We start from the raw sequence: 22518 nt of genomic DNA, 5'->3' as shown, positions 1-22518 counted from the left end.
GTACAATACGTAGTTTTTGCGGTCAACACACAACTCTCACCCCCTTGTTCCATTTCCAGAACTAAACACAACTTTGTCCCCATCGGTACCAAACAAGTGACAGCGTAAAAGAAAGGGGCGGAGCAGGTGCACCACCGCCTTTCATGAGGATTGTTATCAAATGTTGAGTTTAAGAAACTCCGTAAGATGTCAAAGTCAAATACGGATATTTTCTCAGGATATGAGAAGCAGCACGGTGCGTCGCTGTTGATGGAATTAAGGTGCACTAGAGGGGCAACAATGAGACGGCCCCCAAAACAGGGCGTGTCTTGCAGTTTCTGGAGTCCATCACCGAGCAGGAGCACATCTGTTAAGCCTGCAGAACAGCTTGTCCAACCTCTCCAGCATAGAACTCCTACACGCGTGTCTCCAGCGCACTGAGGACACAGGCAGTTACTCTGAGAGCTGGAGAGGCCGTGGAAGGTCCTCGAAACATCAGGACTCTACTTCTGCCTGGTGCAAAGAGGAACGGGTTGAGCACGGGCCTACAGAGTGAAGACGTCCTCTGCTGGAGGTCAATCAGAAGTACACTGTGCGTGGGGGCATTTTGCTGCCTGCGACGGTGGGTCAGATGGTCTCGGGAGGCGTGCAGAAGGTCCTGGGTTCCAAGTATGCAGGCAGCACCTGAAGGAATTGATACCATTGAGTGTCCCTCAGGATCACACGACCTAAACCCGATGGAACACCTCTGGGACATTGTTTGGGTCCAACAGACAGATGTGGGAGAAAATCCGACAAGACACAGCCGTTGTCTCATCGGGAGCAGAGACGTTGTCGAGCATGAAGAGCACGCGGGGCCACAGGATGTTTTAGCATTTGAGGTCCAGAAGTTTTAGTTGGACCAAATGTTCGTTGCTCTTCAGGGTGTCGATGAAATGAAGCCGTCTGTAGTCTGGAACCGTCATTTGCATCAAAATGTCCCCTTTCCTTCCCAAGACTAGATGGTCCACATCAGCGTAGATAAACAGGTCATTGACATCTGAAGCGTTCGGTTCATTTAATCTGTCTAGAATCTAGTCACATATTGACTCTTCAGCGACTAAATGAAAGTGCACCAAGTTGCGTTCCGATCGGAGGACGAGTGAACATATTAAACCAGAACGAGATGAAGAGTCCAGACACGTCGGGTAATGCTTAAACACCTTTATTGTGCCCAATCTGAACAAACTCCACAGCTGTAAGTAGCAGCAAACCTGGCAGACCACAATGAGGTAGACTTTCAAAACTCTAAAAAAGCAGCCGGGCCAAAAGACAACAAGCTCAGCGGGACAAACTGGGGACACTCGCGGCTCGTTATGCGTCAGCGTCCCGACTGGAACAGGAAGGCAGAAATGGGACCAGAAAGCGCCGACTGGTCTACTCAAGCGCCGGATCGATCAAGTTTATCAGCTCAATGGAAGTTCTTACATTCAACAGGAAACTAGCAGCTGTTCTAACAAAATAAAGGCGCGTCCCCCTGCTGATGTACAAAAGTGATTAAAAACCACTGCCACCGCTCCACACGTGCAAATTAAAAAGTGCTCTAAAGTAACCCCAAACCATGTACAGTCAAATGCGCATTCGCTCGCGTCTCAACGGGTCCATCAGGTGCTTGAAGTGACGGACAGCCCAGGTTGAGGCGTGTCCAGTACTTTGGTTACTTACATTTAATACAACTGGACCAACAAAGTTAAAGTAGTTCTTATAACATTTTGTGCCCGTTCGGTTGAAATTTGGGAGGGCAAATTAAAAAAGGAAAAAAAAAAAAAAAAAAAAAAAAAAGCTACAGGAAAAGTTGTATGAGAAAATAAAAAAGGGGTTTTCCCCAAAAAAACAGCCGCCTGGTAGAATTGTTCAAAAATGTTCATGTCATGACTTAAAACCGTTTGTGTACAAATTAGTAAAAAACTGCGTAAAAATGTCTGAAATGCGACTGGTTAAATGAAGCCCAACATTCACGTCCCAAAAAGTAAGAAACACCAGTTGGCTTGAACAGGAAAAAAATAAAGATGCCAACTGGCGGTTAGGAGGGGGGGGGGGGGGGCACGGTGACGGGGGCGAAAAATAAAAAGTCAAAGGCACTGAATGGCGTTTGCCAACGAGACTCATGGCGGCGCTTCACTATGCAACGGAAAAATAAACTTCACTTTGGCCGACGCCCACCGGTCCATCCGCCAGGAATGGGCAAAAAAAAAAAAAAAAAATGCATAAGTGTGAAGGGCACCCTTGTCTTGTCACCCTTCCCCCGCTGCCCCCCCGCCCCCCCCCCCCCCACAAGGTCACTGTGCAAAGCCCCTGTGAACAGCAAAAATGCAAAGTGCAAAAGAGTGAACGTCTCTAGTGATTCCCGGTGGAGTGCCGCGGTGCCCCCCGTGCCGAGGGCCATCGGACACACGTGCTCCCTCTCCATGGCGGGCAGCCTTGCCCCCCCGCCCTGTCAAGGGGTGGGTGGGGGGTCTTCTACGCTCTGGCCCTTCAGAGTGCTGCGGGCCGGGGCTCTAGCTGGAGTCGCGGTTCTTCTGGTTGCGCATGAGAGGCCGGTGGTTGCTCAGGATGTCCATGGAGTGCTGCCAGTGCCAGCAGGAGCGGCAGTAGTACTTGAAGCAGGCCTGGGGGGGGGGGGGGGGGGGGGGGGCATTTCTATTAAGGATTATTCCATCATTTGTTTAGTTATAACTCAGATTATACAGCAGGCCTACATGAATAGCACATTTATGGACACTAAACACCAACAAGTTCTTTAGTGCTCCTCTACTTTTTATACGTGGATTTCAATGAGACTGGAGCAAATTCACTGCACTTTAATGAAACTAAATCTTTCATCTTCCCTCGAGTGTATAAATTGGCATTGTGAGGAGAAGATGGACTCCTGTAGGAGGCAGAAGACACTTCCTGTCCAATCGGGGGCCCAAACACCATCACGTCCCACTGTCGCCAAGGCAACAGAGGCCCCGCCCCCACTGACCTGGTCTCTGCAGAAGAAAGGCCCGGGTTGGCGAAGGCAAACTTGACACATGGAGTCCTCCAGGTACGGGTCGATCTGGACCTGGGGGGGGGGGGGGGCAGAATCACTCTGCTCACAACTACTGACGTGTCAGAATCCGTTTTTATTCACTGAATAAATCTGCTTCCTACCTTCTTTGTAAACTTTGGGGTTTTGATCTCCACAAACGCGGCGCACACGGCCTTCAGGTAGCTGCGCTGATTGTTAAAAGTCACGCGTCCAGAGCCTGAAAAAAGGTTTAACATGCTTAGCTCAGGTTTCCGTGGCGACGAACATGCCCCCGAGCCCCTCCCTCCCCACCTATGGGGTACTTGTGCTTGTCCGTGTCGATGCCGGCGTACATGACCCCCCCGAAGAGGTCGTTCATGATGCTGGCGAGCGCCTCGGCGTTCAGCATGCCGTGCAGAGCGCCCACGAACACCGTCTTGCTGGGGTCCAGACGCTGGGCCGGGCAGCGCACGTAGTTGCTGTCGGAGATCACCCAGGGGATCACCTGCACCTGTAGGGGGCGGAGTCACAGGCCGCTCAGGAACGTAGACGAACAACGGCCGCCGCGCACAAAGTTACGCAGGCGACGCGTTTGTTACGAGTCAACGACACTGTAAAAGGTCAGATTCTTAGTCAATAGTCAGCTCTTTACTGTACATTTTATTGGGTTTATTTATATTTTCATTCTATTATTTTGATTAATTTGTAGGAATGACCGAATTTAAATAATTTAAATCCAGAGGAATGTCGATAACCTTTAATGATCAAAATAGTTGCTACTTGGTCAACGACCAATCAATTAAGCTGAAGTTTTAGACTTGAGTGTTTGAGCAGATCTAAAGACATTTACCTCAGAATAAAGTGCTATAGATAAAAGGACCACGTAGACGCCGCCGGTAGTTTAGAGCTAAAACGAGTAACAGAAGAGTGGAGCTCACGTCTTTGCAGCGCATCCTGCGGCTGGACATCTTGAAGTAGTACTCGCGGTTGTCCTCGGGGTGGAACGGGTCCTGAGAGCAGGCGTGGAGCAAAGCTCGCACCGACTTCTCGTTCTCAAACACCAGGTAAACGTAGCCTACAGGAAGCACCGGTTTTATCAAGGCTGCTTAGATATTCAACCCAAACGGTTGGAAAACTGTTTCAAATTATTCACATTTAATGAACATGCAATATGTGACAAATACAACCCGCGACATTCAGACCGCGGCGACTTAAAATAATGGCTGACCAGAAAAAAGGGAATAAGATTCCATGCAGCGAGAAATAACCACAGAAACCTGGAGATGTTTGAAGATCACCGTGCGGTTCCCCGTCGGTCGCCCACCTCTACAGACTCCCCGCGGTGCCCAAACACCAGTGAATAAAGGAAATGGGGGGGTAGCCTACCAGCTCGTCGTTACCTTTAGCCACATTACCTTTGGGAGGACAGCGCGGGTGCTTCCCGTCCTTACCGGGCCACTCCACCGTCAGAGGGCCGTAGCCGCTGAAGGTGTTGATCAGGCCGGCTGCGAAGGAGCAGAAGCAGGTTAGGGGGTCCGGGGGGGGGGGGGGGACGTTGAGTAGAAAGCATTTTACTGGTCCACGAGGGGCGTTTGTTCCATCGCGTTACCTTCCGTGATGTCCCAGGGAACGCCGCCGAGGAAGACCTTGCAGGAGTAGAGGGGGTCCTTGTTGTTCCTGGGGGGCAGCTGACCGCTCCAGGTGAACGTGGCCTCGTTCACAGCTGACGAGGCCAGAGAAGAAGGTGTGAGGAGACTAACAGCTTACATCCAGGACATGGTCAAACCCGACATCCCAGCCCGCACTCTCCGCTCTGCATCTGCAAAACTACTCGTTCCTCCCTCACTGAGAGCAAAACACTCGACTAGGTCTCGACTCTTTGCTGTCCTGCTCCTAAATGAAGACATCAGGACCGCAGAGAGCCTTCACATCTTCCGCCGCAAACTAAAGACACACCTCTTCAGACTCTACCTCGACTAAAGACTAACAAATTGCAGCACTTAAATTGTACTTGTAACGTCACTCATCTATAGCAAATTGTAAACTGGCTTATTTGAGGAAATTGCACTTTCTTGTTTTCCTGAGTTTGTGTCCTATGGTTGAATGCACATCGCTTTGGATAAAAGCGTCAGCTAAATGACATGTAATGTAAAAGAACTACAGAAAGGTGAACAAAGGTTTCTTCTCTCTTCACTTTGCAATTGTCAGAGTTGTTTTCTTCATCGAAACAATAAAAAACAGCAGTTAAGTGTTTGTTCTAAGCCGCTTTAAACCTGAGGGACGGCTAGCGACGCACGCTGGCGCACGTTTCTGCTTCAGCATCGACGCACTCGTTTCACTTGATGGATCTAAAGTCCTGCGTGTGTTGCAGAGCGATTCACCTCCAACAGGTGGAGTAACGTGTTTGGTTGAAGACGACCTAGAGAGTCACGTCTATTTATTTATATATTTATTTATCATAGACTTTATTGCCCCGTGCATCCACACTGCTGCTTTTCATCGCGGACACATTTGTCCCGTATTTTCCTCCACAACTTTGTTCCTCTCGACCGGCAAACCGGCGTTTGCGGCGATCTCCCTCCGTGAATCCAACCCGCTTCTACAACCCGCCAATGACGGCTTGTAGAAGCGCTGATATTTACGCATTTCTTCCCACTAAAGTTCTTAAATCTGATCCGTTCTCTCGCAAAAACATTCTTCGTTTTAATAATGGCGGCATCGGGCTGTGAAAGCGGAAATGTGAGACTTCGTAAAGGACGTAGTTAGCGGACCGATCGCAGCCTGATGCGCTGCGGGAGGCTTGCGTTGCCTTCGACGCACGCAAGGAGGTGTGAAAAGCTCTGAAAACGCAGATGCATAAACTAGGCTTTAGCCGCTGCGCTAACAGCGAACGTACCATCAAAGCAAATAGAAATCTGCCACCACACAGGTGAGGGAGGGGGGGGAGGAGATCTACCTGCAGCCTGTCGGTGCAGACGAGCCTCCCTCTCGATGCTGAACGTGTCGTCCGACTGGTCCAGCAGCTCCGCCCCCGGCCAGGGGCTGGCGCTGCGCCAGCGGCGCGAAATGGCGGAGGTCGGACTGGCGCTGGGAGGGGGGGTCATGGGGGAGCTGGAGTCCTGCGGGTCCAGGCGGGAGCTGAGACGCAGCAGATCCTTCTGCATGCTGGAGGCCAGGTAAGGCAGCGGGGGGGAAATGCGCAGCGTCGACTGGAGGGAGGAAACGGACAGCCGCACTTATCCAATGAAAGGTTGAATTATCACGACCGACAAAGACACGAGTCTGCTTCTAAAACCACTATGACCCCCCCCCCCCCCACGCTACCAGCATGTCACACAGGTGGTCCGACCCGGAGCTGAAGCCGCTGGTCTCAGAGTCCTCCGGGCTGCTGGAGCGGGAGTCCAGCAGCGAGCTGGAGTCCAGGCGGCTGGCCATGCGCGCCATGCTGGGGAACTTCTCCAGGAAGTCGGCCGTCATGCTCATGGACTCGGGGGGCAAGTAGCCGTGGGGCTTCCCCAGGATGCTGCTGAAGGGGCTGTTGAGGATCCCCAGCACTGCGGGGTGAGGACGGGACGTTCAGTTCACAGATAATATTCAGGCGGAATAAAACAGCCGTCCATTTAATGGTTTGTTAATTAATAATAAACTAACAGGAGTCGTGAATCTTACAGCTTTAAAAAGTATTTCAAAAGAATCTTAATCTTTGCTGCACAATTTGTCTCCAAGAGCTTTGTTTGCTCCCTTCCTGAGGCGACAGATTCCCCCGCAATGGCGCACACGAGGCCTTGCCGGGGAGGGGGGGGGCGCGCTCATTAAATAGCCCCGTCCCATGTGGATCCGTCCCCAGACCCGGTTCAGGAAAGCGCCGAATGAGTCACGTCGCTTCCAACGAGCAGCGTTAAAACTACAGAATGGGTCACGACAAGTGGGGCCTTGTCTGTGTATAGACACACATGCATTTACACAGAAACACACACACACACATCATCGTGCCCGCCCCCCCACTGCCCCCCATCATAGTGCCTGCCCCCCCACATTGCTCATCTCAGCGTTACGCAAGCTAACTGGGGCCGGTCCTCTGCACTGCTGTCATTTTTAATGCTGGTCTGAATCAACAGGTATTTCAAATATTCAGAGGAACTTCAGTGGGGGTTTGTGGGGGGCTGGTGAGGGGCTTTATGGGGGGGGGGGCATAGAAGTTCCTCCAGTAGGTTGTTTTTGTGGCTGCCAGAGATGCAGCGAGGCAAAAAAAAAAAAAAAAAAAGTGCCACATCATCCCTCGCCGATGACGCTGCAGCGCGTTCAGAGCGCGACCGCTGTTAGCTACTCATCTCAATGGAGGTTATGACATCATTACAGTGGGGGGGGGGGGGGGGGGGTTATGACATCACCTCACGAGGCCGCGGAGCGACGGTCCCCGGGACACGAGACGACACGCGGCGGCCGGTACTTACTGGAGGGCGAGCTGGAGTGGACCTGCGAGGGGGAGTGGAGGGCCTCCGTGTCCTGGCTGCTCCACGGTCGGTCCCAGCCAGACAGCCGCAGGGACTGGAGGCCGAGGCCCAGGTCGGCGACGCCGGGGGGGCCCCTGGGCGGCGCCGCGTCCCGGGAGCCGGGCACGCCGCCGCTGTTGTTGTTGGGGAAGAGCATCCTCCTGCTGCCCACCGCAGCCAGCTCCGACTCTTCAAGGCCGAGACCCGGTTCAGAGGAGAGAGAGAGAGAAAAGAGTTAGAAGAGTCGCTTCAGTCTGCGACACGCGAAGGTCAGCGAGGGAAACGCCGACGGCAAACCAACCTCCATGACGCCCCCCTCCCCCTCCAGCCCCCCCACGCTAACCTGCTGCCTCTGTGCCCGGTGAAACTGCCATGCATCTCCGTCCGCATCACTGACCCACCTAGCAGCATGTGACATAGCAGGGGTGTGCGAGTGCATCAGCAGCTAATGACATCACCCCCCCCGCCTCCCCCCTCCCTCACCCCCCCCCCCTCCCTGCCCAACAACTGTAATGAAAAATTCCAGTCGGAGCAATCTGCTTGTTGATAGAAGTCCTCCCCGCTCGGAGTCCGTGGACAGACTGCAGCTGCTGATACTCGTCTCTCCTGGTTTTTCCTCTGCAAGCCGACGGCGAGGGAGGGAGGGAGGGAGGGAGAGAGGGGAGGGGGGGGCAGAACCACAGCGGCATGGTGGGAGGCAGCGTGGGAGCAAATGACTCAGCAGACTAAGAAAAAAAAAAAAGAAACTCCGGATTTGAGCAAAAAGACCAGCTGCTAAATCAGACTCATCGATCCTGGGCTTTTTTTTTGCACACGGTGAACAAATGGCCGGGTGGGGGGGTGACAGGGGGGGGGGGGGGGTCACGCCTCGCTGCTGTAGCAGGAGATGTGGAGCACGGCCAGCTCCTCCCTTAACCTTCTCCACAGCCTGGAACGCCTCCAGCTGCAGCCCTGATTCAGCACAGCCAGCGGAAATCGAATCATCCACAGACGTCGGCGAGAAGATGAACAGAGCTCCGATCTACAAACGCCACTTTTTAAAAGAGACGTCAAAGTTCTGCACAATGACTCCGCAGGAGAGACGTTCAACCAGTTCATTTAGAACTTAAGGTTCAAGTTGCAGTCGGGTTCTTTGGTCTGAACTGTGCTGCAAACAGCAGCGGAATGAATCAGGAGCTCCGCTGGGGGTCACGACCTCTGCAGGAACATAAAAAACTCCAAATACAACTTTGGTTGAAAAAAAGGGTTTTAAAAAGCTTGTTGGTTTTATTCTTGCAGCACATTAAATTAGTTTTTTGGACTTTAACTTCGAAGCCGTCACATAATTTACATGAATATAGTTCAGGTGACAGAAGGTCACCACCACCCGTTTACACCACCTTACGTAAAACATTTATTCCACTTTCAAACTGCTTAGTTTTTGTGCCGTTCGGTGATGGAGATCAGTGACTAGAGGGGCTCAACGGAGGGGGGGGGGGGGCATCTAAAAAGGCAACACCACCCTCGACCTGCTGCAGGGTGGAGAACACTAAGCAGACTTTACCACACAGCAGGTCTGGCTTCCCCTTGGGGTGGGGGTGGTGGTGCTGGTGGTGGTGGTTGTGGCTGGTGGGGGTGGTGCACACACCGCTGAAATCCAGAGCGTTGCCCAGCATGGTGTTCATCCGGCGGAAGATGTCCGCGTTGCTGCAGGTGGACAGGGCGGGGGTCTCCGGGTCCGGGCTGTCCGGCCTGCGGGCTTCGTTTCTCTGCGGGGGGGGGAGACAAAGCTAAGCGGGAGCTAGCGCGCTCACACACACACAAACATGGAGTCTAACCGACGGCGGCTTCACGTCGCGGAAAAGGTCAAAAGTGCACGACGCGACTCGCTTAAAAGTGTGTTTTTCTTTGTTTGTTTGTTTGTTTGTTTGTTGGGGGACGGGACTCACCAGAGAGAACGCCATGACGTGGACTGACTGCTTAGGAGGAACGTCCCGGTAATACCCGCCGGCACCGCGCAGCGGACATACTTAAGACGCGCCGCTCGCCGCACAATTAGGCTCAATTCGGAAAACGTGCGCTCGGCGAATGACACGCGCCCGGAGGGGCGGTCACGTGACGCGCATCAAACAGCGCGCCACGTGACTGTTTGGTTCAAATAAATGTTAAAAGCTTTATTTAACTACCCAGAGTGTTTGAGCTCTAGTGGTTTTAAAGCATTTTTTGTTGTTTTTTATGTATTATATATATTTTGTTAATATTCTGAGTGGATAATATTTATACTTGTATTCATGTGTCAGGTTTTTCCATTATGAGAGCAAATGATATAATTTGCTTGTGCAAGAAGAGGAAAATTCCAACCCTATACGAGAGCATCCATACCTGCAGTAATAGATGGTGGGGATAATAAGAAAGTATTCACAAGTATCTTAATACGAAAATGGACCATATTGTTATTAAGATATATAAGTACTTTTACTTGTCACATATTTAGGATTTCATTTGAAACATATACACACGTTTATACACATTTCATTTCTGTGGCTCCTCTCAGTTCTTTCCTGTATTGAATAATTATGTTTACCTGCAGACGGATCTTAACTTAACTCAACTGGATTTTTTTTTGCATTTGGTGCTTTCCTAAATATTTGACAGATACTTTGCCGGGTTAGATAATTCATGGGAAATAATGAAGTGGTAAATCTCATTGTATTTCTATTGAGTAACACCTGTGGCAGAATATGTCCCCAAGAAGAGGAGAGACTGCTACTGGCCATACTCAGACCTCAGGTACGACACGCATTGGACCCACTACAGTTCGCATACCCGGAGGAGGTAGGAGTGGACGATGCGATCACGTACCTGCTGCGTGGGACGCACACTCACCTGGACTACGGGGGAAAGTGCCGTGAGAATCATGTTCTTTGATTTCTCCAGAGCTTTGAACACCATCCAACCCCTCAGACTGGCAGACCGGCTCATGCAGACGGGGCGTGGACGATCGCCTCGTATCGTGGATCACCAACTACCTGACAGGGCGGCCGCAGCGCGTCACACTGAAGACACTGGGGTCTGCAGCACCGGAGCACCACGGGGAACCGTGCACACCTCTGACCTCTGTTAGGATACAGAGTCTGGCCACATGCAGACGTTTTCAGACCACACTGTTAACAGTGGGGTGTGTCAGGGATGGTCAGGGAGGGGAGTACGTGAGCCTGGTGGAGGACTTTGTGCAACGGTGCAAGCACAACCACTTACAACTGAACACTGCTAAGACCAAGGAAATGGTGGTGGATGTCCGCAGGTCTCAGCCCACCGTGCTACCGGTTTCCATTGAGGGGGTCAAAGTGGAGGTGGAGGAGGCACATACAAGTATCTTGGGGTGATGCTGGACAATAAACTGGATTGGTCTGCCAACACAAGACAAGACAAGGGCCGAGCCGGCTGTGCTTTCTGAGGAGGCTGCGGTCATTCAACGTCTGCAGCAAACTCCTCCAGATGTTCTACCAGTCTGTGGTGGAAGAGGAGGTGGGGAGGAAGCACGAAGAGGAAGGATGGCTCTGTGGTCGGTGCTGAACTTTATTCTTTCTTTGATAAACCCTTTTTAATAGTTTAACTGCATGTGTATATTATGTTTGTATATTGTCAGGAGCTACCTGGATCTTGAATTTCCCCGCGGGGATCAATAAAGTACTTCTATTCTATAAAGTATTTTTACCAGCTGTAACATGATTTTATTTGAATGCTGATACTTTCTTATTTTTACTTTCTTAGTTACTAATAGTTATACACTGTGGTATTAGTACTTTTACTTGAGTAAAACCCCAGAGTACCTCGTCCACCGTCATGAGTCTTTCTATTTGACACTCTGGAAAGTCCTTCAACTGCCGCTGCTGCATTAAACTAACTAACATTACTAATAATAACTATAATACTCATTTAAAATGTGTATCCAACACTTTTGGTTTTGTGCTATTTGTTGGAGAATAAAAGTGACGGTTTCACTTCAGACTCGCGGTGCTTATTTGATCACCTTTTCCTTTTCAAACAGTTGATTCACGGTGAGTTTTTAGCAAATGAATCCACGATCAGAATAATTAGTTGAAGTCTGATAAGTCTACATATCAAAACAGGGCTTTACTTCTACATTCTAAGTAGCCAGGATTTAATCAAGGCAAGGCAAGTTTATTTGTGTAGCACTTTTCATACACAAGGCAGACTCAAAGTGCTTCACATCATAACATTTCATACAATAAAGTGAAATAAAATATAGGAATAAAAATACAATTAAAAACAGCAAATAAAATGATAAATTAAAATCTTATTTAAATTGTATAATTAAAAGCAGAGGTTAAAGTGCAATGTAGGTCAAATTTAGCAGAAGGCGAAGCTGAACATAACAGTTTTCAGTCTTGTTTTAAACGTGGTCAGAGTTTAAGTCTTAAATCTTCAGGAAGTTTATTCCAGCTGTTTGTTGCGTAGTAACTAAATGATGTTTTCCCATGATTTGTATTTACTCTGGGAATCACGAACAGATGGTGTCAGAAGATCTCAGTGATCTTGAAGGCTTATGTAGTGGAAGCATATCAGTGATATACTTTGGCCCTAAACCATGTAGTGATTTATATGTGAGCAGTAGGATTTTGAGATTAATTCTCTGACATACTGGGAGCCAATGTAAGGATTTAAGAATTGGTGTAATGTGCTCACATTTTTTGGTCTTTGTTAGAACTCAAGCAGCAGCGTTCTGAACAAGCTGGAGCTGCCTGAAAGGTTTTAACTAAATGATTTATCTGAAGTTACATGTTCATACTTGCACCAGAGTATGTATACCTTGTGGTATTTGTACTTGTACTAAAGTACAAGGTGTGAATACTTCCTCCAGCAGAGTGGCGTGTGTACGTTTGTCCAGCAGAGGGCGACAAAGTCCTGCAGTAAAGTATAAATACGTCAGAACTCTTTACATACTTATTTTAACTTTAAACAAGTTGCCAAAGTTCAACAGCTTTGTTGTGCGACCGATACAAATCTTTTATATATTCAGTGACATGAAGCAAAAATGTGCGTATTCTATATTAGAAAATATTAAATAAAATAACTTGAATCAAATTGTATGTAAACGTATCGTGGGGTACATATGTACACAATATATCATATATACACATTTATAAAAGGTATAATGTACATTAGATCTGTAAGCAACGCGTATGTTGCTCCCTAAATTTATTCTGATTGGACTCCATGAAAAGAACAATTCTAACAAGGATTTCGGATTAAATATGCAAAGATGTTTTTGTGCCTCTCGTGAGCCAATATTACTGCAAAGAATTCCTGATGGTTTCTACCGGACAAACGGCTCGTGTCTGCAGAAGAAAACCGGAGAGAAAATGTTGCATCTTCACACCATTGATTTCATGTCAATCCAAATATTGTGTGAGCGTGAAGTCGACTGCACCGATCTGCTTAAAGGACAAACCGAATCCCCGCAGGCGGTTCGGGGTTTAGATCTCAAATGGTCTTCATCCTTTGAGGAACAAGAGTGGTTTTCAAAGGCTGCAGTTTATTTGTGATTCATCCACAGCGGATTGTTGCGATTTGGTAAAGAAAATGTACAATTAAGGTGAAAAGAGAAAGCTGAACATCTTTTGGTCAAGGAAGCAATTTAAAATATTATACGAGTAAAAGGATAAAATAATTTCATGTTGGTTAATTAGGTGGAAACTGCACTAGTTCTTACAAATAAACATTAGACTTCATATAGAGGCCAACCGGTCAGAGCCAGGATATGATGTACGATGCTCAGTATGTTTAACCAGCCCCCCTGCAGGGGGGCAGCTGGTGGCACTGGGAGTCCCGAGGGGGGGGGGGGCACTAATGCACCAGTGCAGAAATGAAGTCAGCATGAATTATTGAGGCCGACATCTGACGTCCAGAGTTGATTCTTTGAGCGATGAAGACGACAGACGACAGAATGCATTCACTTTTTTATTATTCATAAGATGGGAATAAGTTTAGTTTTTTTTACATCTTATGCACAGCAGATACAAAGACAAACATGTTCTAAACCACAAACTAAATTCCTCCATTGCTCTGATCCTGCTTCCCATCTCACCCCCCCCCCAGAAAATAAACAACCTTTAACATTTGAAGTCCAGTTTCACATTCTGACAGATCCGTTTTACAGCAATCTGACTTTAGCAGAATGACACGAGCATCGTTCAGAGACCCATTTCCCCTTTAAACAAATTGCACTTCTTTAAAACTACGTCAACAGGATTATAGGATCAAAAAGTCACACCGAAAAACACGACTAAACATCAACTTATACAGGCTCATCTTTTTTTTAATTTTTTTTTTAAGTTGCACAAAAAAAAAAAAAAAAAGCATAAATATACATCAAGCAAAAGAAAGTACAGGAGCACTTGTGCTTGGCTTTGCTGAAACAAGGACGCACACTGATCGAGGGACGTCTTCTAGAACGTGGGGACGCATTCACGAGGTCCATGCGAGATACGAGGTAAGACGAGGTTCTACAGGAAAACAAACAGCTTCGCCGTCTAGGCCCGAAAATAAAATCATAGAGAGGCAACAAACACAAAATTAGGGTACACCGACGTCTGCGTTCTAAATTCATGCCATAAAGACTAACATGCAATGACTCTAAACGCTTCTAAGGGGGGGGCGGACCCACACCCCCTCCGTCTGCACGAAGTTCCTTTAACAGGTTTTATTCTTTTAATTTGAAGTGATGGTACCGCAATAGTTGCCATGGATACGCTTAGATTGTCAACAGCAAGATGGTTTCAACTCAGATCCCCCCAGAGACAATCGGGAGGCGATATAAATACTGTTAGTTTATAATAATGCACATTTGTCCATTAAATAAACCTGATTAAATTAATTAATGAAGAGCTTGGTAAACCTCACTTCAGGCTGCGGTTTCCAGAGGCCTGCAGAAGGAAGACAAACGTTAGTCCACGTTTAGAAATAACTAACTAAATGGTGTTACTTTGGCTGTCAGCACAGGAACATTACGATCAGAATAAATGGCTACAAATGACACATTCAAATAGAAACATTTCCTGAAACAGCCAGCCGCTGTACTGAGTTATTCCCATTACGCAGGTTTACTTCAGCTCATCTTCGTTAAGGAAAGTTTACTTACTGAAATAATCTAACAAAACTGCCGGGACTTCCATCCAGGCTGGGAGGTGTCAGAGGGCGTCGGGTACCAGCGCATCTGAAGAGCGAAGATCACACAATCACGTAGAGCCGGAGAACGAAACAACCACACGCTTCTACATTCAGACATCCGACACTTCGTAGGCCTGAGAGTCAGCGGGGAGGGAACCTGCAGCCGTCTCTCACCAGATTGCAATCGCCCCCCTATCCCGACCCCCCCGACAGCAAGGCCGGACAGTTCCTGAGTGCATAGCTCTCATTCCTCCGGGGGAGTTGCCCCGTCGCAGCAGGAAGTGACATCACGACGGACTTTAAATGAGCCAAACACAGGAAGTATTTTCCATCGGCGCCACCGCTCAGCGTTTAGCTTGAACACGTAAACACCCGGAGGATAAAGGTCACCAGATATTTGCAGAGCAGCTGCAAAACAACGCGTGCAAACTGTTGTGTGAGATTAAACTAGATTATGTGAATCTCTCTGGTCGGTTTTATTAGGAGCACATTTCATTCTGCACAGACTGAATAGTGAGTTCTAAGAAGGAAACATCTACACATCTTCACAGACAGAAAGGAGCTAAAGACGCCCACAAAGGGATCCGAGCGCGCGGCGCCAGAAGGTGACACCACATGAACGCATGAAGACATTAAATCCTTTTATGCGACGTAACTCTGGGTTTTAGCTTCATTGTCTTCGAGGAGCCACTTGTTCCCGAGATGACCTCATGTTTCCAGGATGTGAATGTTAAAATGTTAAAGGACGTTAAAGTGAAGCGGTGCATCCATAAATTTAAATAAAACAAATTCCCACAATTCTTGTTAAGCCCCGCCCCCAGCAGAGACAGGTGACAGCCCATTGGTCCTCGGGTTACAAGTACCATGCCAAAATAAATGACTTTTATAGTAGCCAATGGCAGAAGACTTAATTATCCAAATTGTGTCAGATTACATCGTTAAATATTAAGTTAATTTAAAAAAAAAAAACTGGCCGGCTGCTAGCTAGCTTAGCCATGTTTTGCGGCCTGGCGGGAACATCTTTGCCCCAAAGACGTCACTCACTTTCCCAATATCGCATTTTTTATTACGGATGCAATAATTCTTTGAAAAAATTTGGGATTCGATTCTAAGAAAAGTTGCCGTGGCGCTCGACTGCGCGGCCTCGCGTCTCGTTCAAGTCATTTCGTTTGCGTTTAGCTGAAGTGGCGATAGACACACACACACACATCGGTCGGTCCCTCACCTGGGCGTGGAGGGCGGCGGCGGCAGCGGCGGCCGCCGGGTAGGTGAAGGCGGCGTGGGGGAGGCCCGGGGTCAGCTCCGTGGTGTACAGCGGGTACGGCGTCCAGGCGTCCGGAGACGCCGGGATCAGCGCCGCCCCCGTCAGGTCATCTGGGGGAAGCAGAGGACGCGAGGAAACAACACAGCCGACTGACCCGAGTTCATCGGCGCTTCAACAGCAAGACGGTGCGGCCTTGAGGCGCGCCGACGGGTTTGTGTTGCCGCGATGTGACATTTAGGTTTATTACTGACGAGTCGTAGTAAGAACTTTGAGTCACGGCAGATTTCACTCGTTCAGTTCTACTTTTAACTGGTTTCTCACGTTTATTAAAGCGCAGCTGGAGCCGGTTGTCAAATATTTGTATTCAGCCGTAAAAAAACTAAACTAAAACCGCTTTAGAGCCTGACGACGAGGAATCCGCCATGTTTGATGTCTTTGGTGATTTCAGCTTGGAAACCAGTGATATTTAAGTTGAGAACAAACCCACATTTGTTCAGTAGTCATAAGAATAAATCACAAGACACTGCAAATTTTGCATGAAAGATTTGAACTGGAGTGAAATTCCACGTTTCAGCCGATCGCATCAAGCCGGAAACTTCAAAATAAACAAATATTTGATGGGAAAACTCGATGCTACGGCGGCCAACTAGAGCTTTAGTTTTTAATCGTGATCAAGTTTATTTGAAACACGAGCAGCAAATGAAGCACCACGGAGGACACCAATGAAATAAACATTCTCCCCCCGTATCTACGGCCTCGAAGCAAAGAGCACGACCCCCCCGGTGAGCGAGTGGAGCCTCCACAGCGGCACAGAAGCAAAGCGGCTAGGAGGCGGGAGGACGCATGCACGTGGAGGTGAGTTAGTCCTTTGCGTCGGCTGGACGACGTTTCTTAAATGTAGTTAAACTAGTTGTGCCCCCGCCCCCCCGCCCCCCCACGGTGAGAAGTGGACGAGAAGAGCCTAAGAGTGGTGCAGCCGTACAACTTACATGGGTCCCGTGCAATGAAGTGAGCTCCTAGAGCAGGGTGGATATTTGTGGGGTTCGGTGTGGCCATCAGCTTACTCTTTGCCATCTTCGTGTTGGCTTTAGCAAACTCTAAGCGCAGGGTCTGGGGGCTTTCAGGGTCAAAACGGATTCCCTGGGGGGAGAGACGGGGGGGAGGGAGGGAGGACAATGCATCGTAAGGGAGGTGGGCTGAGTTTAGAAAGGGGCTGCAACTCAGCAGTCTCACCCCACCCGGCCCCCCCCCACACAGACACAAAGGCGTATTGTAATACCGGACACACTCCTGCAAGACCGCGTCTTTCTCTCCCCGAGGACCGAGTCCAGAGGGCAGGAGGACAAGAGACAGGTGGGGGGGGGCGGGGGGGGGAGGCCGATGGGGAGAGTAATTCCTTCCTGGTGGCTGAACCCTGCTGGTGTTCTTGTGCCCTAAGCGCTGTGCCCACATGCAGGTGAGTAGTACTGTGTGTGTGTGTGTGTGTGTGTGTGTGTGTGATGCTCATCAGAAGGCTTTGCTGCTGCTGTGTGAGCTGCTGGGTGGTCACATGGGCGGTCACACTACTGAGGTGTACAGATTACACTACACATGTGGCTCATAGGACAAAGTGCTGCGGTTCAGCGGTAAAGTGCGAACACGAGGAAAGTCGCCGATGGAGCTGAAGGCGCGTCGGGGGTCAAACTACCGCAAGGCTGCAGGATCGTGGCCCCTCTGCACAAAGGGCCCTGCCACCAAGTTACAGGAGACAAAGGGTGTGGATTTCCTGGGAAAGGGACGGTTTACTCCAAAAAGATGCATGTTTGACCTTTGACCTGCAGTGCCATTAATGACCCAGAGTCAGGTCCGATCTGCTGGAGACGATCCGCCGATCTCTGAGTCGGACGTTTCATTTTTAAAGAAGCTTTCCGGGAACCTCGTCGCTGCCAGGAAGCGCGCAGGCGTCAACTTCAGCGCTAGCTGGTTAGCACGCCGGGCGCACGCTTCCTGGAGGGCCGCGACACGTTGAGGAAAGACAATGGTTCCTACGCGCCGCTGCAGCAGTTTGTTTCCTTCAACCAGGAGTTCCGACGTGAAACTTCTCAAAAAAGGTTCGCGCTTCATCTGCAGCAGCCGCGTCATGACTTCTGCAGAGAGATTCTTTCTTTGAGCACCAGAGACAGAGTCCAGAGTCCCTTTGTGGTGGAGAAGATGGACATCCACCTAAACAATCTGGATTTAAAACGGCACTAAAGGTACGAGGAGGAAGATGAATTGGATTTGGGGGATTCACCCTCTTGGCAAATGTGGAACTGAAGCAGCACATTTAAAAACCAACGACTGGAAGATTCCTACGTAGAAGATAAAGGAGACAACGCTTACGTTTAGAGAGTTCTTGGCAGCCTCGGCTCCAGTGCGACTGTCAAAGGTCACAAACCCGACAGGCTGGAAGGAAAACGAAAAAACAAAATCCATAATCATCTCAACTCGTTGCATTTCTGAAACGTCACATGACTGAATTCACCACGCAGACTTTGTTAAAAGTGTGAGGCAGAACTTTTGAGGAGCATTAAAGCGTCTCCGTCCAACGACGAGGCCGACTCACCTGCTTTGACGTTAACTTAATCAGTGACCCTTCGTAACCCTGCGGGGAAGAAAGATAGCCAATTATCCCGGAGTCACATGCAGGAAGTCAGGCGTGAGCGAGGGGAACCTGCAGGGCCTCTGCAGCAGGACGCCGCCGTGTTTGTGGTGGTGAAACGCGAACAAAGCCGCCAGCAGAGAGCGAGAGCTCGCCGCCAGAACGTCTGAAACTTTGCACCAACGTTGTGTCTTTAATACGGTCGAGCATTTAGCCAACGCGGGGGGGGGATAGAGGAGATTTTAATTTAGAAGGCCGAACTTCTGGGCTTTTTGTATCTAAAATGGAAAAAACTGGCGTTGCATTTTCAACATGTGTTTATTTTATGATTACGTTTTTTTTATTAAAGCTATAAGTCTTTACCAGAAATGCAGAACTGGCAGTAAAAGTAATATTTCTTTATTTTTTGAGTCTCGTTAATAGATAAGGTCTTTTGTGAATTATGTGGCGATGGTTTGTCATTTTTTTAAACGTTATCTACTTTCTGAATGTGATTTAGAGAAAGTTGTTTTCTGGCCATCTGGTGTCGTTTTATGGCGGCGACCGCCGTGTCCCTCGGTTCCATCACCAGAGAGTCAGATGATTAAATATGGAAACGCCAACGTTTCTACCCTGAAGATCTATTCTGAGCGGTTTATTTGCTTTTTAATTACCAGACAAACATGATTAAACGACAGAAGTTACAACCACGTCGTCCCAAACAAACCTGAAGTGATTAGAGGACAAATAAACATCCTCAACCACGAGCGCGTTTGGATCCGAGCACACGTTATCAGATGTGAGCCTCACAAACACGCAGGAAGAACGCGGAGGAATGAAGGAGTCGTGACGGAGGAGATCCTGCTGATCCTGATTTACAGCCGTGGAAAATTTAAAACACTTTTCACCGTCATAAATCCTCCAACAATCCGAACCAGACTGAGCATCAGACATGAAAACAACGAGGTAGAATTAGTGTTGAACAGATAAACGGTTTAAACCATGTTCGGGCTCCGGAGGGGAAAGAGCGTTCCTTTCGGAGCGACCGGAGGAGCCGAGGGTGATAAATAAAATCGAGCCGGGCCGCGGAGAGGGGCCGGTGGCCAATGGCAAGGGTTACTCATTTACACATTCCACGAGGTCATCCATGTGCGAGGGACACCTCTCCCAATTTGACCAGTTAGGACACGGGTGGGAGGGGAGTCTATGGAACCAGAATACGGCCCGAGAGAAGCAAAGTAAAACAACGGGCCAGTGGACGAACAATGATGTGGCCTCATTTCCATATATGCAAATATCTGCACGTTCATTAGGCGGGGGGGGGGGTGGAGGGGGGGGGGGGCTAATGAACCTTCCTGTGTGAATTCTGAATCATGAGGAGTGGCTCGAAAAGGAAAACCTGCAGACTGGATTACAGCGGCTTCCTCGGTACCTCAACTCCTCTTCCTCCGAGTGCAGATGATTCTTTCCACAACTCTTCTGAAACCCGGCGTCACACAGTCTGCACACACCAAATCACCCAAAACACACTTACCTTAAAGGGTCTGAAGAGAAGATAAAGCTCCCGTGGTTTGATATCGACCGGGAGGCCGCTGACGAACAGCGTTCGTACCTGCAAACAAAAAGATGCCTTAATGTTGTGCTTCTATTCTGTGTTTATCTAAATCAACTGAGCGGAAAGAAGGTTCGTAAATTCTTTTAAATAAATTCTGACAGTAAATTCTGACGGAGGCCCCCAGGGTGCCGCTCGAGAGCCCCTGACGTTCCCTGCCGAGCAGCCGCAGCCGCGCGCAGTCCGCTGTGGTCGTGGAAACAAGCGCCACAGTGCGGAGGCCCATTAGTTCCCAGTCGGGGGGGGGGGCCTCACATACAATGGGACCAACAGTGCTCAGCGTGACACCGTTTCCTTCCTCAGACCCGCGGCCCTTCACCTACGCCGGCATTTTTCAAGTGTGCACGGGCAGCGGCGCAGAGCCGGCGAAGACAATCTGAAACGCAGCGGTCAAATTTAGGCGACTTATACTGGAGCGAACTACCAACAACACACACACAGACACACACACACACACACACACTTCCGGTTTGAACTTTGCTCGGGACTAAATATACAAATACACCCGAAAAAAAAAGGAAGCCAGGCAAAGAAAAGTCAAGAGGCCACACGCGTCTTTGAAAGATAATGGAACAAAGGAGGAGCAACAAAAGGGCCCAGCGCTCCTCAGAGTCGCTCAAGGAGTCATTAAAGGAAATATAGCAGGACACACACACACACACTTTAAAAGAAAATAAATCAACATATTTTAAATCTTATCGAGCATTGACAAGTTTCATTTTAAGTCCAACTTCTTAGTTTAAATCAGGGATTAAATGTTTCAAATCTAATAATAAAAAACGTATATTGAAATCAATTTAAAATACATAAATAACCAAAACACTATCTCATGTATCGGTTTTAAATTAAATCTATAAAGAGTTTGATCAAAAACAGAAGTCTCATCGTCGATGGAAAAAACAAGCTGACGCGTCTGTGACGCATCTTATTTAGTTTGGCAGCGGAATGACAACAATCCTGGTAGAACTTCAGCCAGTGGACGTTCCTCTAAATTAGACAATTTCAAACGCAAAGCTGCATTTCAGGTTTTTAAAGAGCATTTTTTCTTGCAGTACAATCTACATTTCTTCCAGAATCTCGTCTCCTCAATGAAACAATTTTATCCAAACAGCCTTACCAACTTAATTGGTTCATGTAAGCGCACTAATTACGTCACACCTGATCAAACACGTTTCAATGGGATTTGAAAAAAAAGAAAAATAAAATAAAAAAATACTTTTAGGAATAAAACACGTCGGGAGATTCCTGCGCTCAGCGGTTCCTCCAGAGGAGCGAAAAGCCCCTTTTAACCGGCGGAAACGCGTTCTTCTCCCCCCCCCCCCGGTCCTCCCCCCGCACTGACCTCCTCCTCGATGGAGACGTTGCTGCTCGGCTCCGCGTCGGCTTTCAGGCTCATGTCGGCGGCTCCAGCTGCGGCTGCGGCGGCGGCGGCGCACAGGATCAAGCTTCTCCTCGTGGACTGGTGCCTCCCCAAAGTGCGCCTCAGGCTGCCGGGGGGGTCCTGCTGGCGTCTGGAGCTGCCGAGGAGGCGAGGGCGCGCGGCCGAGGGCGCAGAGGGGTCCGAGGGTGTCTTGCAAGTGTTGCGAGAGAGAATCATTCATGAAAAGAAGAAAAGGGGGAGAGGAAAACGGCGGTGCGGAAGGAGGAAAAAAAGGGGGAGACAAAATAAAGAAAGGGGAACAGACAAGGACGGCTCGCTAAAACTAGAAAGGTGAGAGGGTGGATTTGTGCTCCGTGTGCGTGTGAGAGTGAGAGACGTGTGGGGAGGAAAGACGTGCGCGTAAAACAACAGAAAGCCTCTGCGCTCACATCGATGCGCCTCAGCTGCGCGCAGGAAGAACAAGTAAACTTTTCTCATTGGCAGCGTCTCTCTCTCTCTCTCTCTCTCTCTCTCTCTCTCTCTCTCTCTCTCTCTCTCTCCCTCTCTCTCTCTCCCCCTTCTCCTGTCCGCTGAGTGAGTGTCTCTCTCCCCCCTCCTGCTTTTCAATTAGGTCATCAATTATGTCGCAGTAATCACGCTGCAGATCCGCCTCAGCTGTTGCAGGACGCGTCCGTGTGGGGGCCGCAGCCCCCCAATATAATATGTTGAATAAATATAATATATTGAATACGTACATTTGTATGATGCTGGTATACCTGCCTTTCAAAAATTAAAAAAAAAGAAAATGAACTTGGAAAAATAATAATAATTTATCTGTTTATGATATTGGATATTCTGCTTGAAACTGACAATCTATTTTAATTCATTTTTAAAAAAATTAAAAATTGATTGAGTTAACCCCTTTATATATATAAACCCTATATTTTAATTATTAGGAAAATTATTAGAAAATTTGTAATTCTCATATTGCAGCTTCTTCTGTTTAA

The 22518-nt window shown here is 48.6% G+C and overlaps 2 protein-coding genes across 7 annotated transcripts; both read right to left on the bottom strand.

Moving 5' to 3' along the window:
• Positions 1–1167: 1167 nt before the first annotated feature.
• Positions 1168–9627, bottom strand: cpeb1b (cytoplasmic polyadenylation element binding protein 1b). 6 transcript variants are annotated; one of them, XM_078085997.1, is made up of 12 exons: positions 9432–9627; positions 9131–9251; positions 7465–7692; positions 6335–6564; positions 5967–6219; positions 4620–4733; positions 4411–4515; positions 3949–4085; positions 3323–3521; positions 3154–3248; positions 2984–3064; positions 1168–2627 (listed from the first exon to the last, which is right to left on the bottom strand). In XM_078085997.1, the coding sequence occupies exons 1-12, from the start codon at positions 9444–9446 to the stop codon at positions 2517–2519; spliced, it is 1689 nt and encodes a 562-aa protein (XP_077942123.1). In that variant the 5' UTR covers positions 9447–9627; the 3' UTR covers positions 1168–2516. The 6 variants fall into 6 exon arrangements, with proteins under 6 accessions (XP_077942123.1, XP_077942124.1, XP_077942120.1 ...); XM_078085998.1 differs by having other exon boundaries at positions 4426–4515; XM_078085994.1 differs by having other exon boundaries at positions 9047–9251; positions 9432–9590.
• A 3827-nt stretch (positions 9628–13454) lies between these two features.
• Positions 13455–22290, bottom strand: LOC120809294 (RNA-binding protein, mRNA-processing factor 2a). Its single transcript, XM_040162999.2, has 8 exons — positions 21494–22290; positions 20074–20151; positions 18525–18563; positions 18302–18364; positions 16930–17080; positions 15902–16050; positions 14648–14722; positions 13455–14432 (listed from the first exon to the last, which is right to left on the bottom strand). The coding sequence occupies exons 1-7, from the start codon at positions 21746–21748 to the stop codon at positions 14657–14659; spliced, it is 801 nt and encodes a 266-aa protein (XP_040018933.2). The 5' UTR covers positions 21749–22290; the 3' UTR covers positions 13455–14432; positions 14648–14656.
• Positions 22291–22518: the final 228 nt, after the last annotated feature.

This window comes from Gasterosteus aculeatus, chromosome 12 (genome assembly GCF_964276395.1).
Source record: "Gasterosteus aculeatus chromosome 12, fGasAcu3.hap1.1, whole genome shotgun sequence".
Taxonomy (NCBI): domain Eukaryota; kingdom Metazoa; phylum Chordata; class Actinopteri; order Perciformes; family Gasterosteidae; genus Gasterosteus; species Gasterosteus aculeatus.
Note: the sequence above shows the minus strand (reverse complement) of the source record. Positions and strands in the feature narration are given on the sequence as shown.

Bases quoted from the DNA above. Each gene is read 5' to 3' on its own strand.
- LOC120809294 (XM_040162999.2), bottom strand. From the start codon at position 21,748: ATGATTCTCTCTCGCAACACTTGCAAGACACCCTCGGACCCCTCTGCG. The intron at 18,564-20,073 runs GTAAGTGTGTTT...TCTTCCCCGCAG, and splicing joins TTCTCTTCAGACCCTTTAAG to GGTTACGAAGGGTCACTGAT. The intron at 18,365-18,524 runs GTGAGTCGGCCT...TTTTCCTTCCAG, and splicing joins TTAAGTTAACGTCAAAGCAG to CCTGTCGGGTTTGTGACCTT.
- cpeb1b (XM_078085994.1), bottom strand. The intron at 3,522-3,948 runs GTGAGCTCCACT...CGCCCCCTACAG, and splicing joins GCAGGATGCGCTGCAAAGAC to GTGCAGGTGATCCCCTGGGT. The intron at 3,249-3,322 runs GTGGGGAGGGAG...ACCTTTTTTCAG, and splicing joins CAAGCACAAGTACCCCATAG to GCTCTGGACGCGTGACTTTT.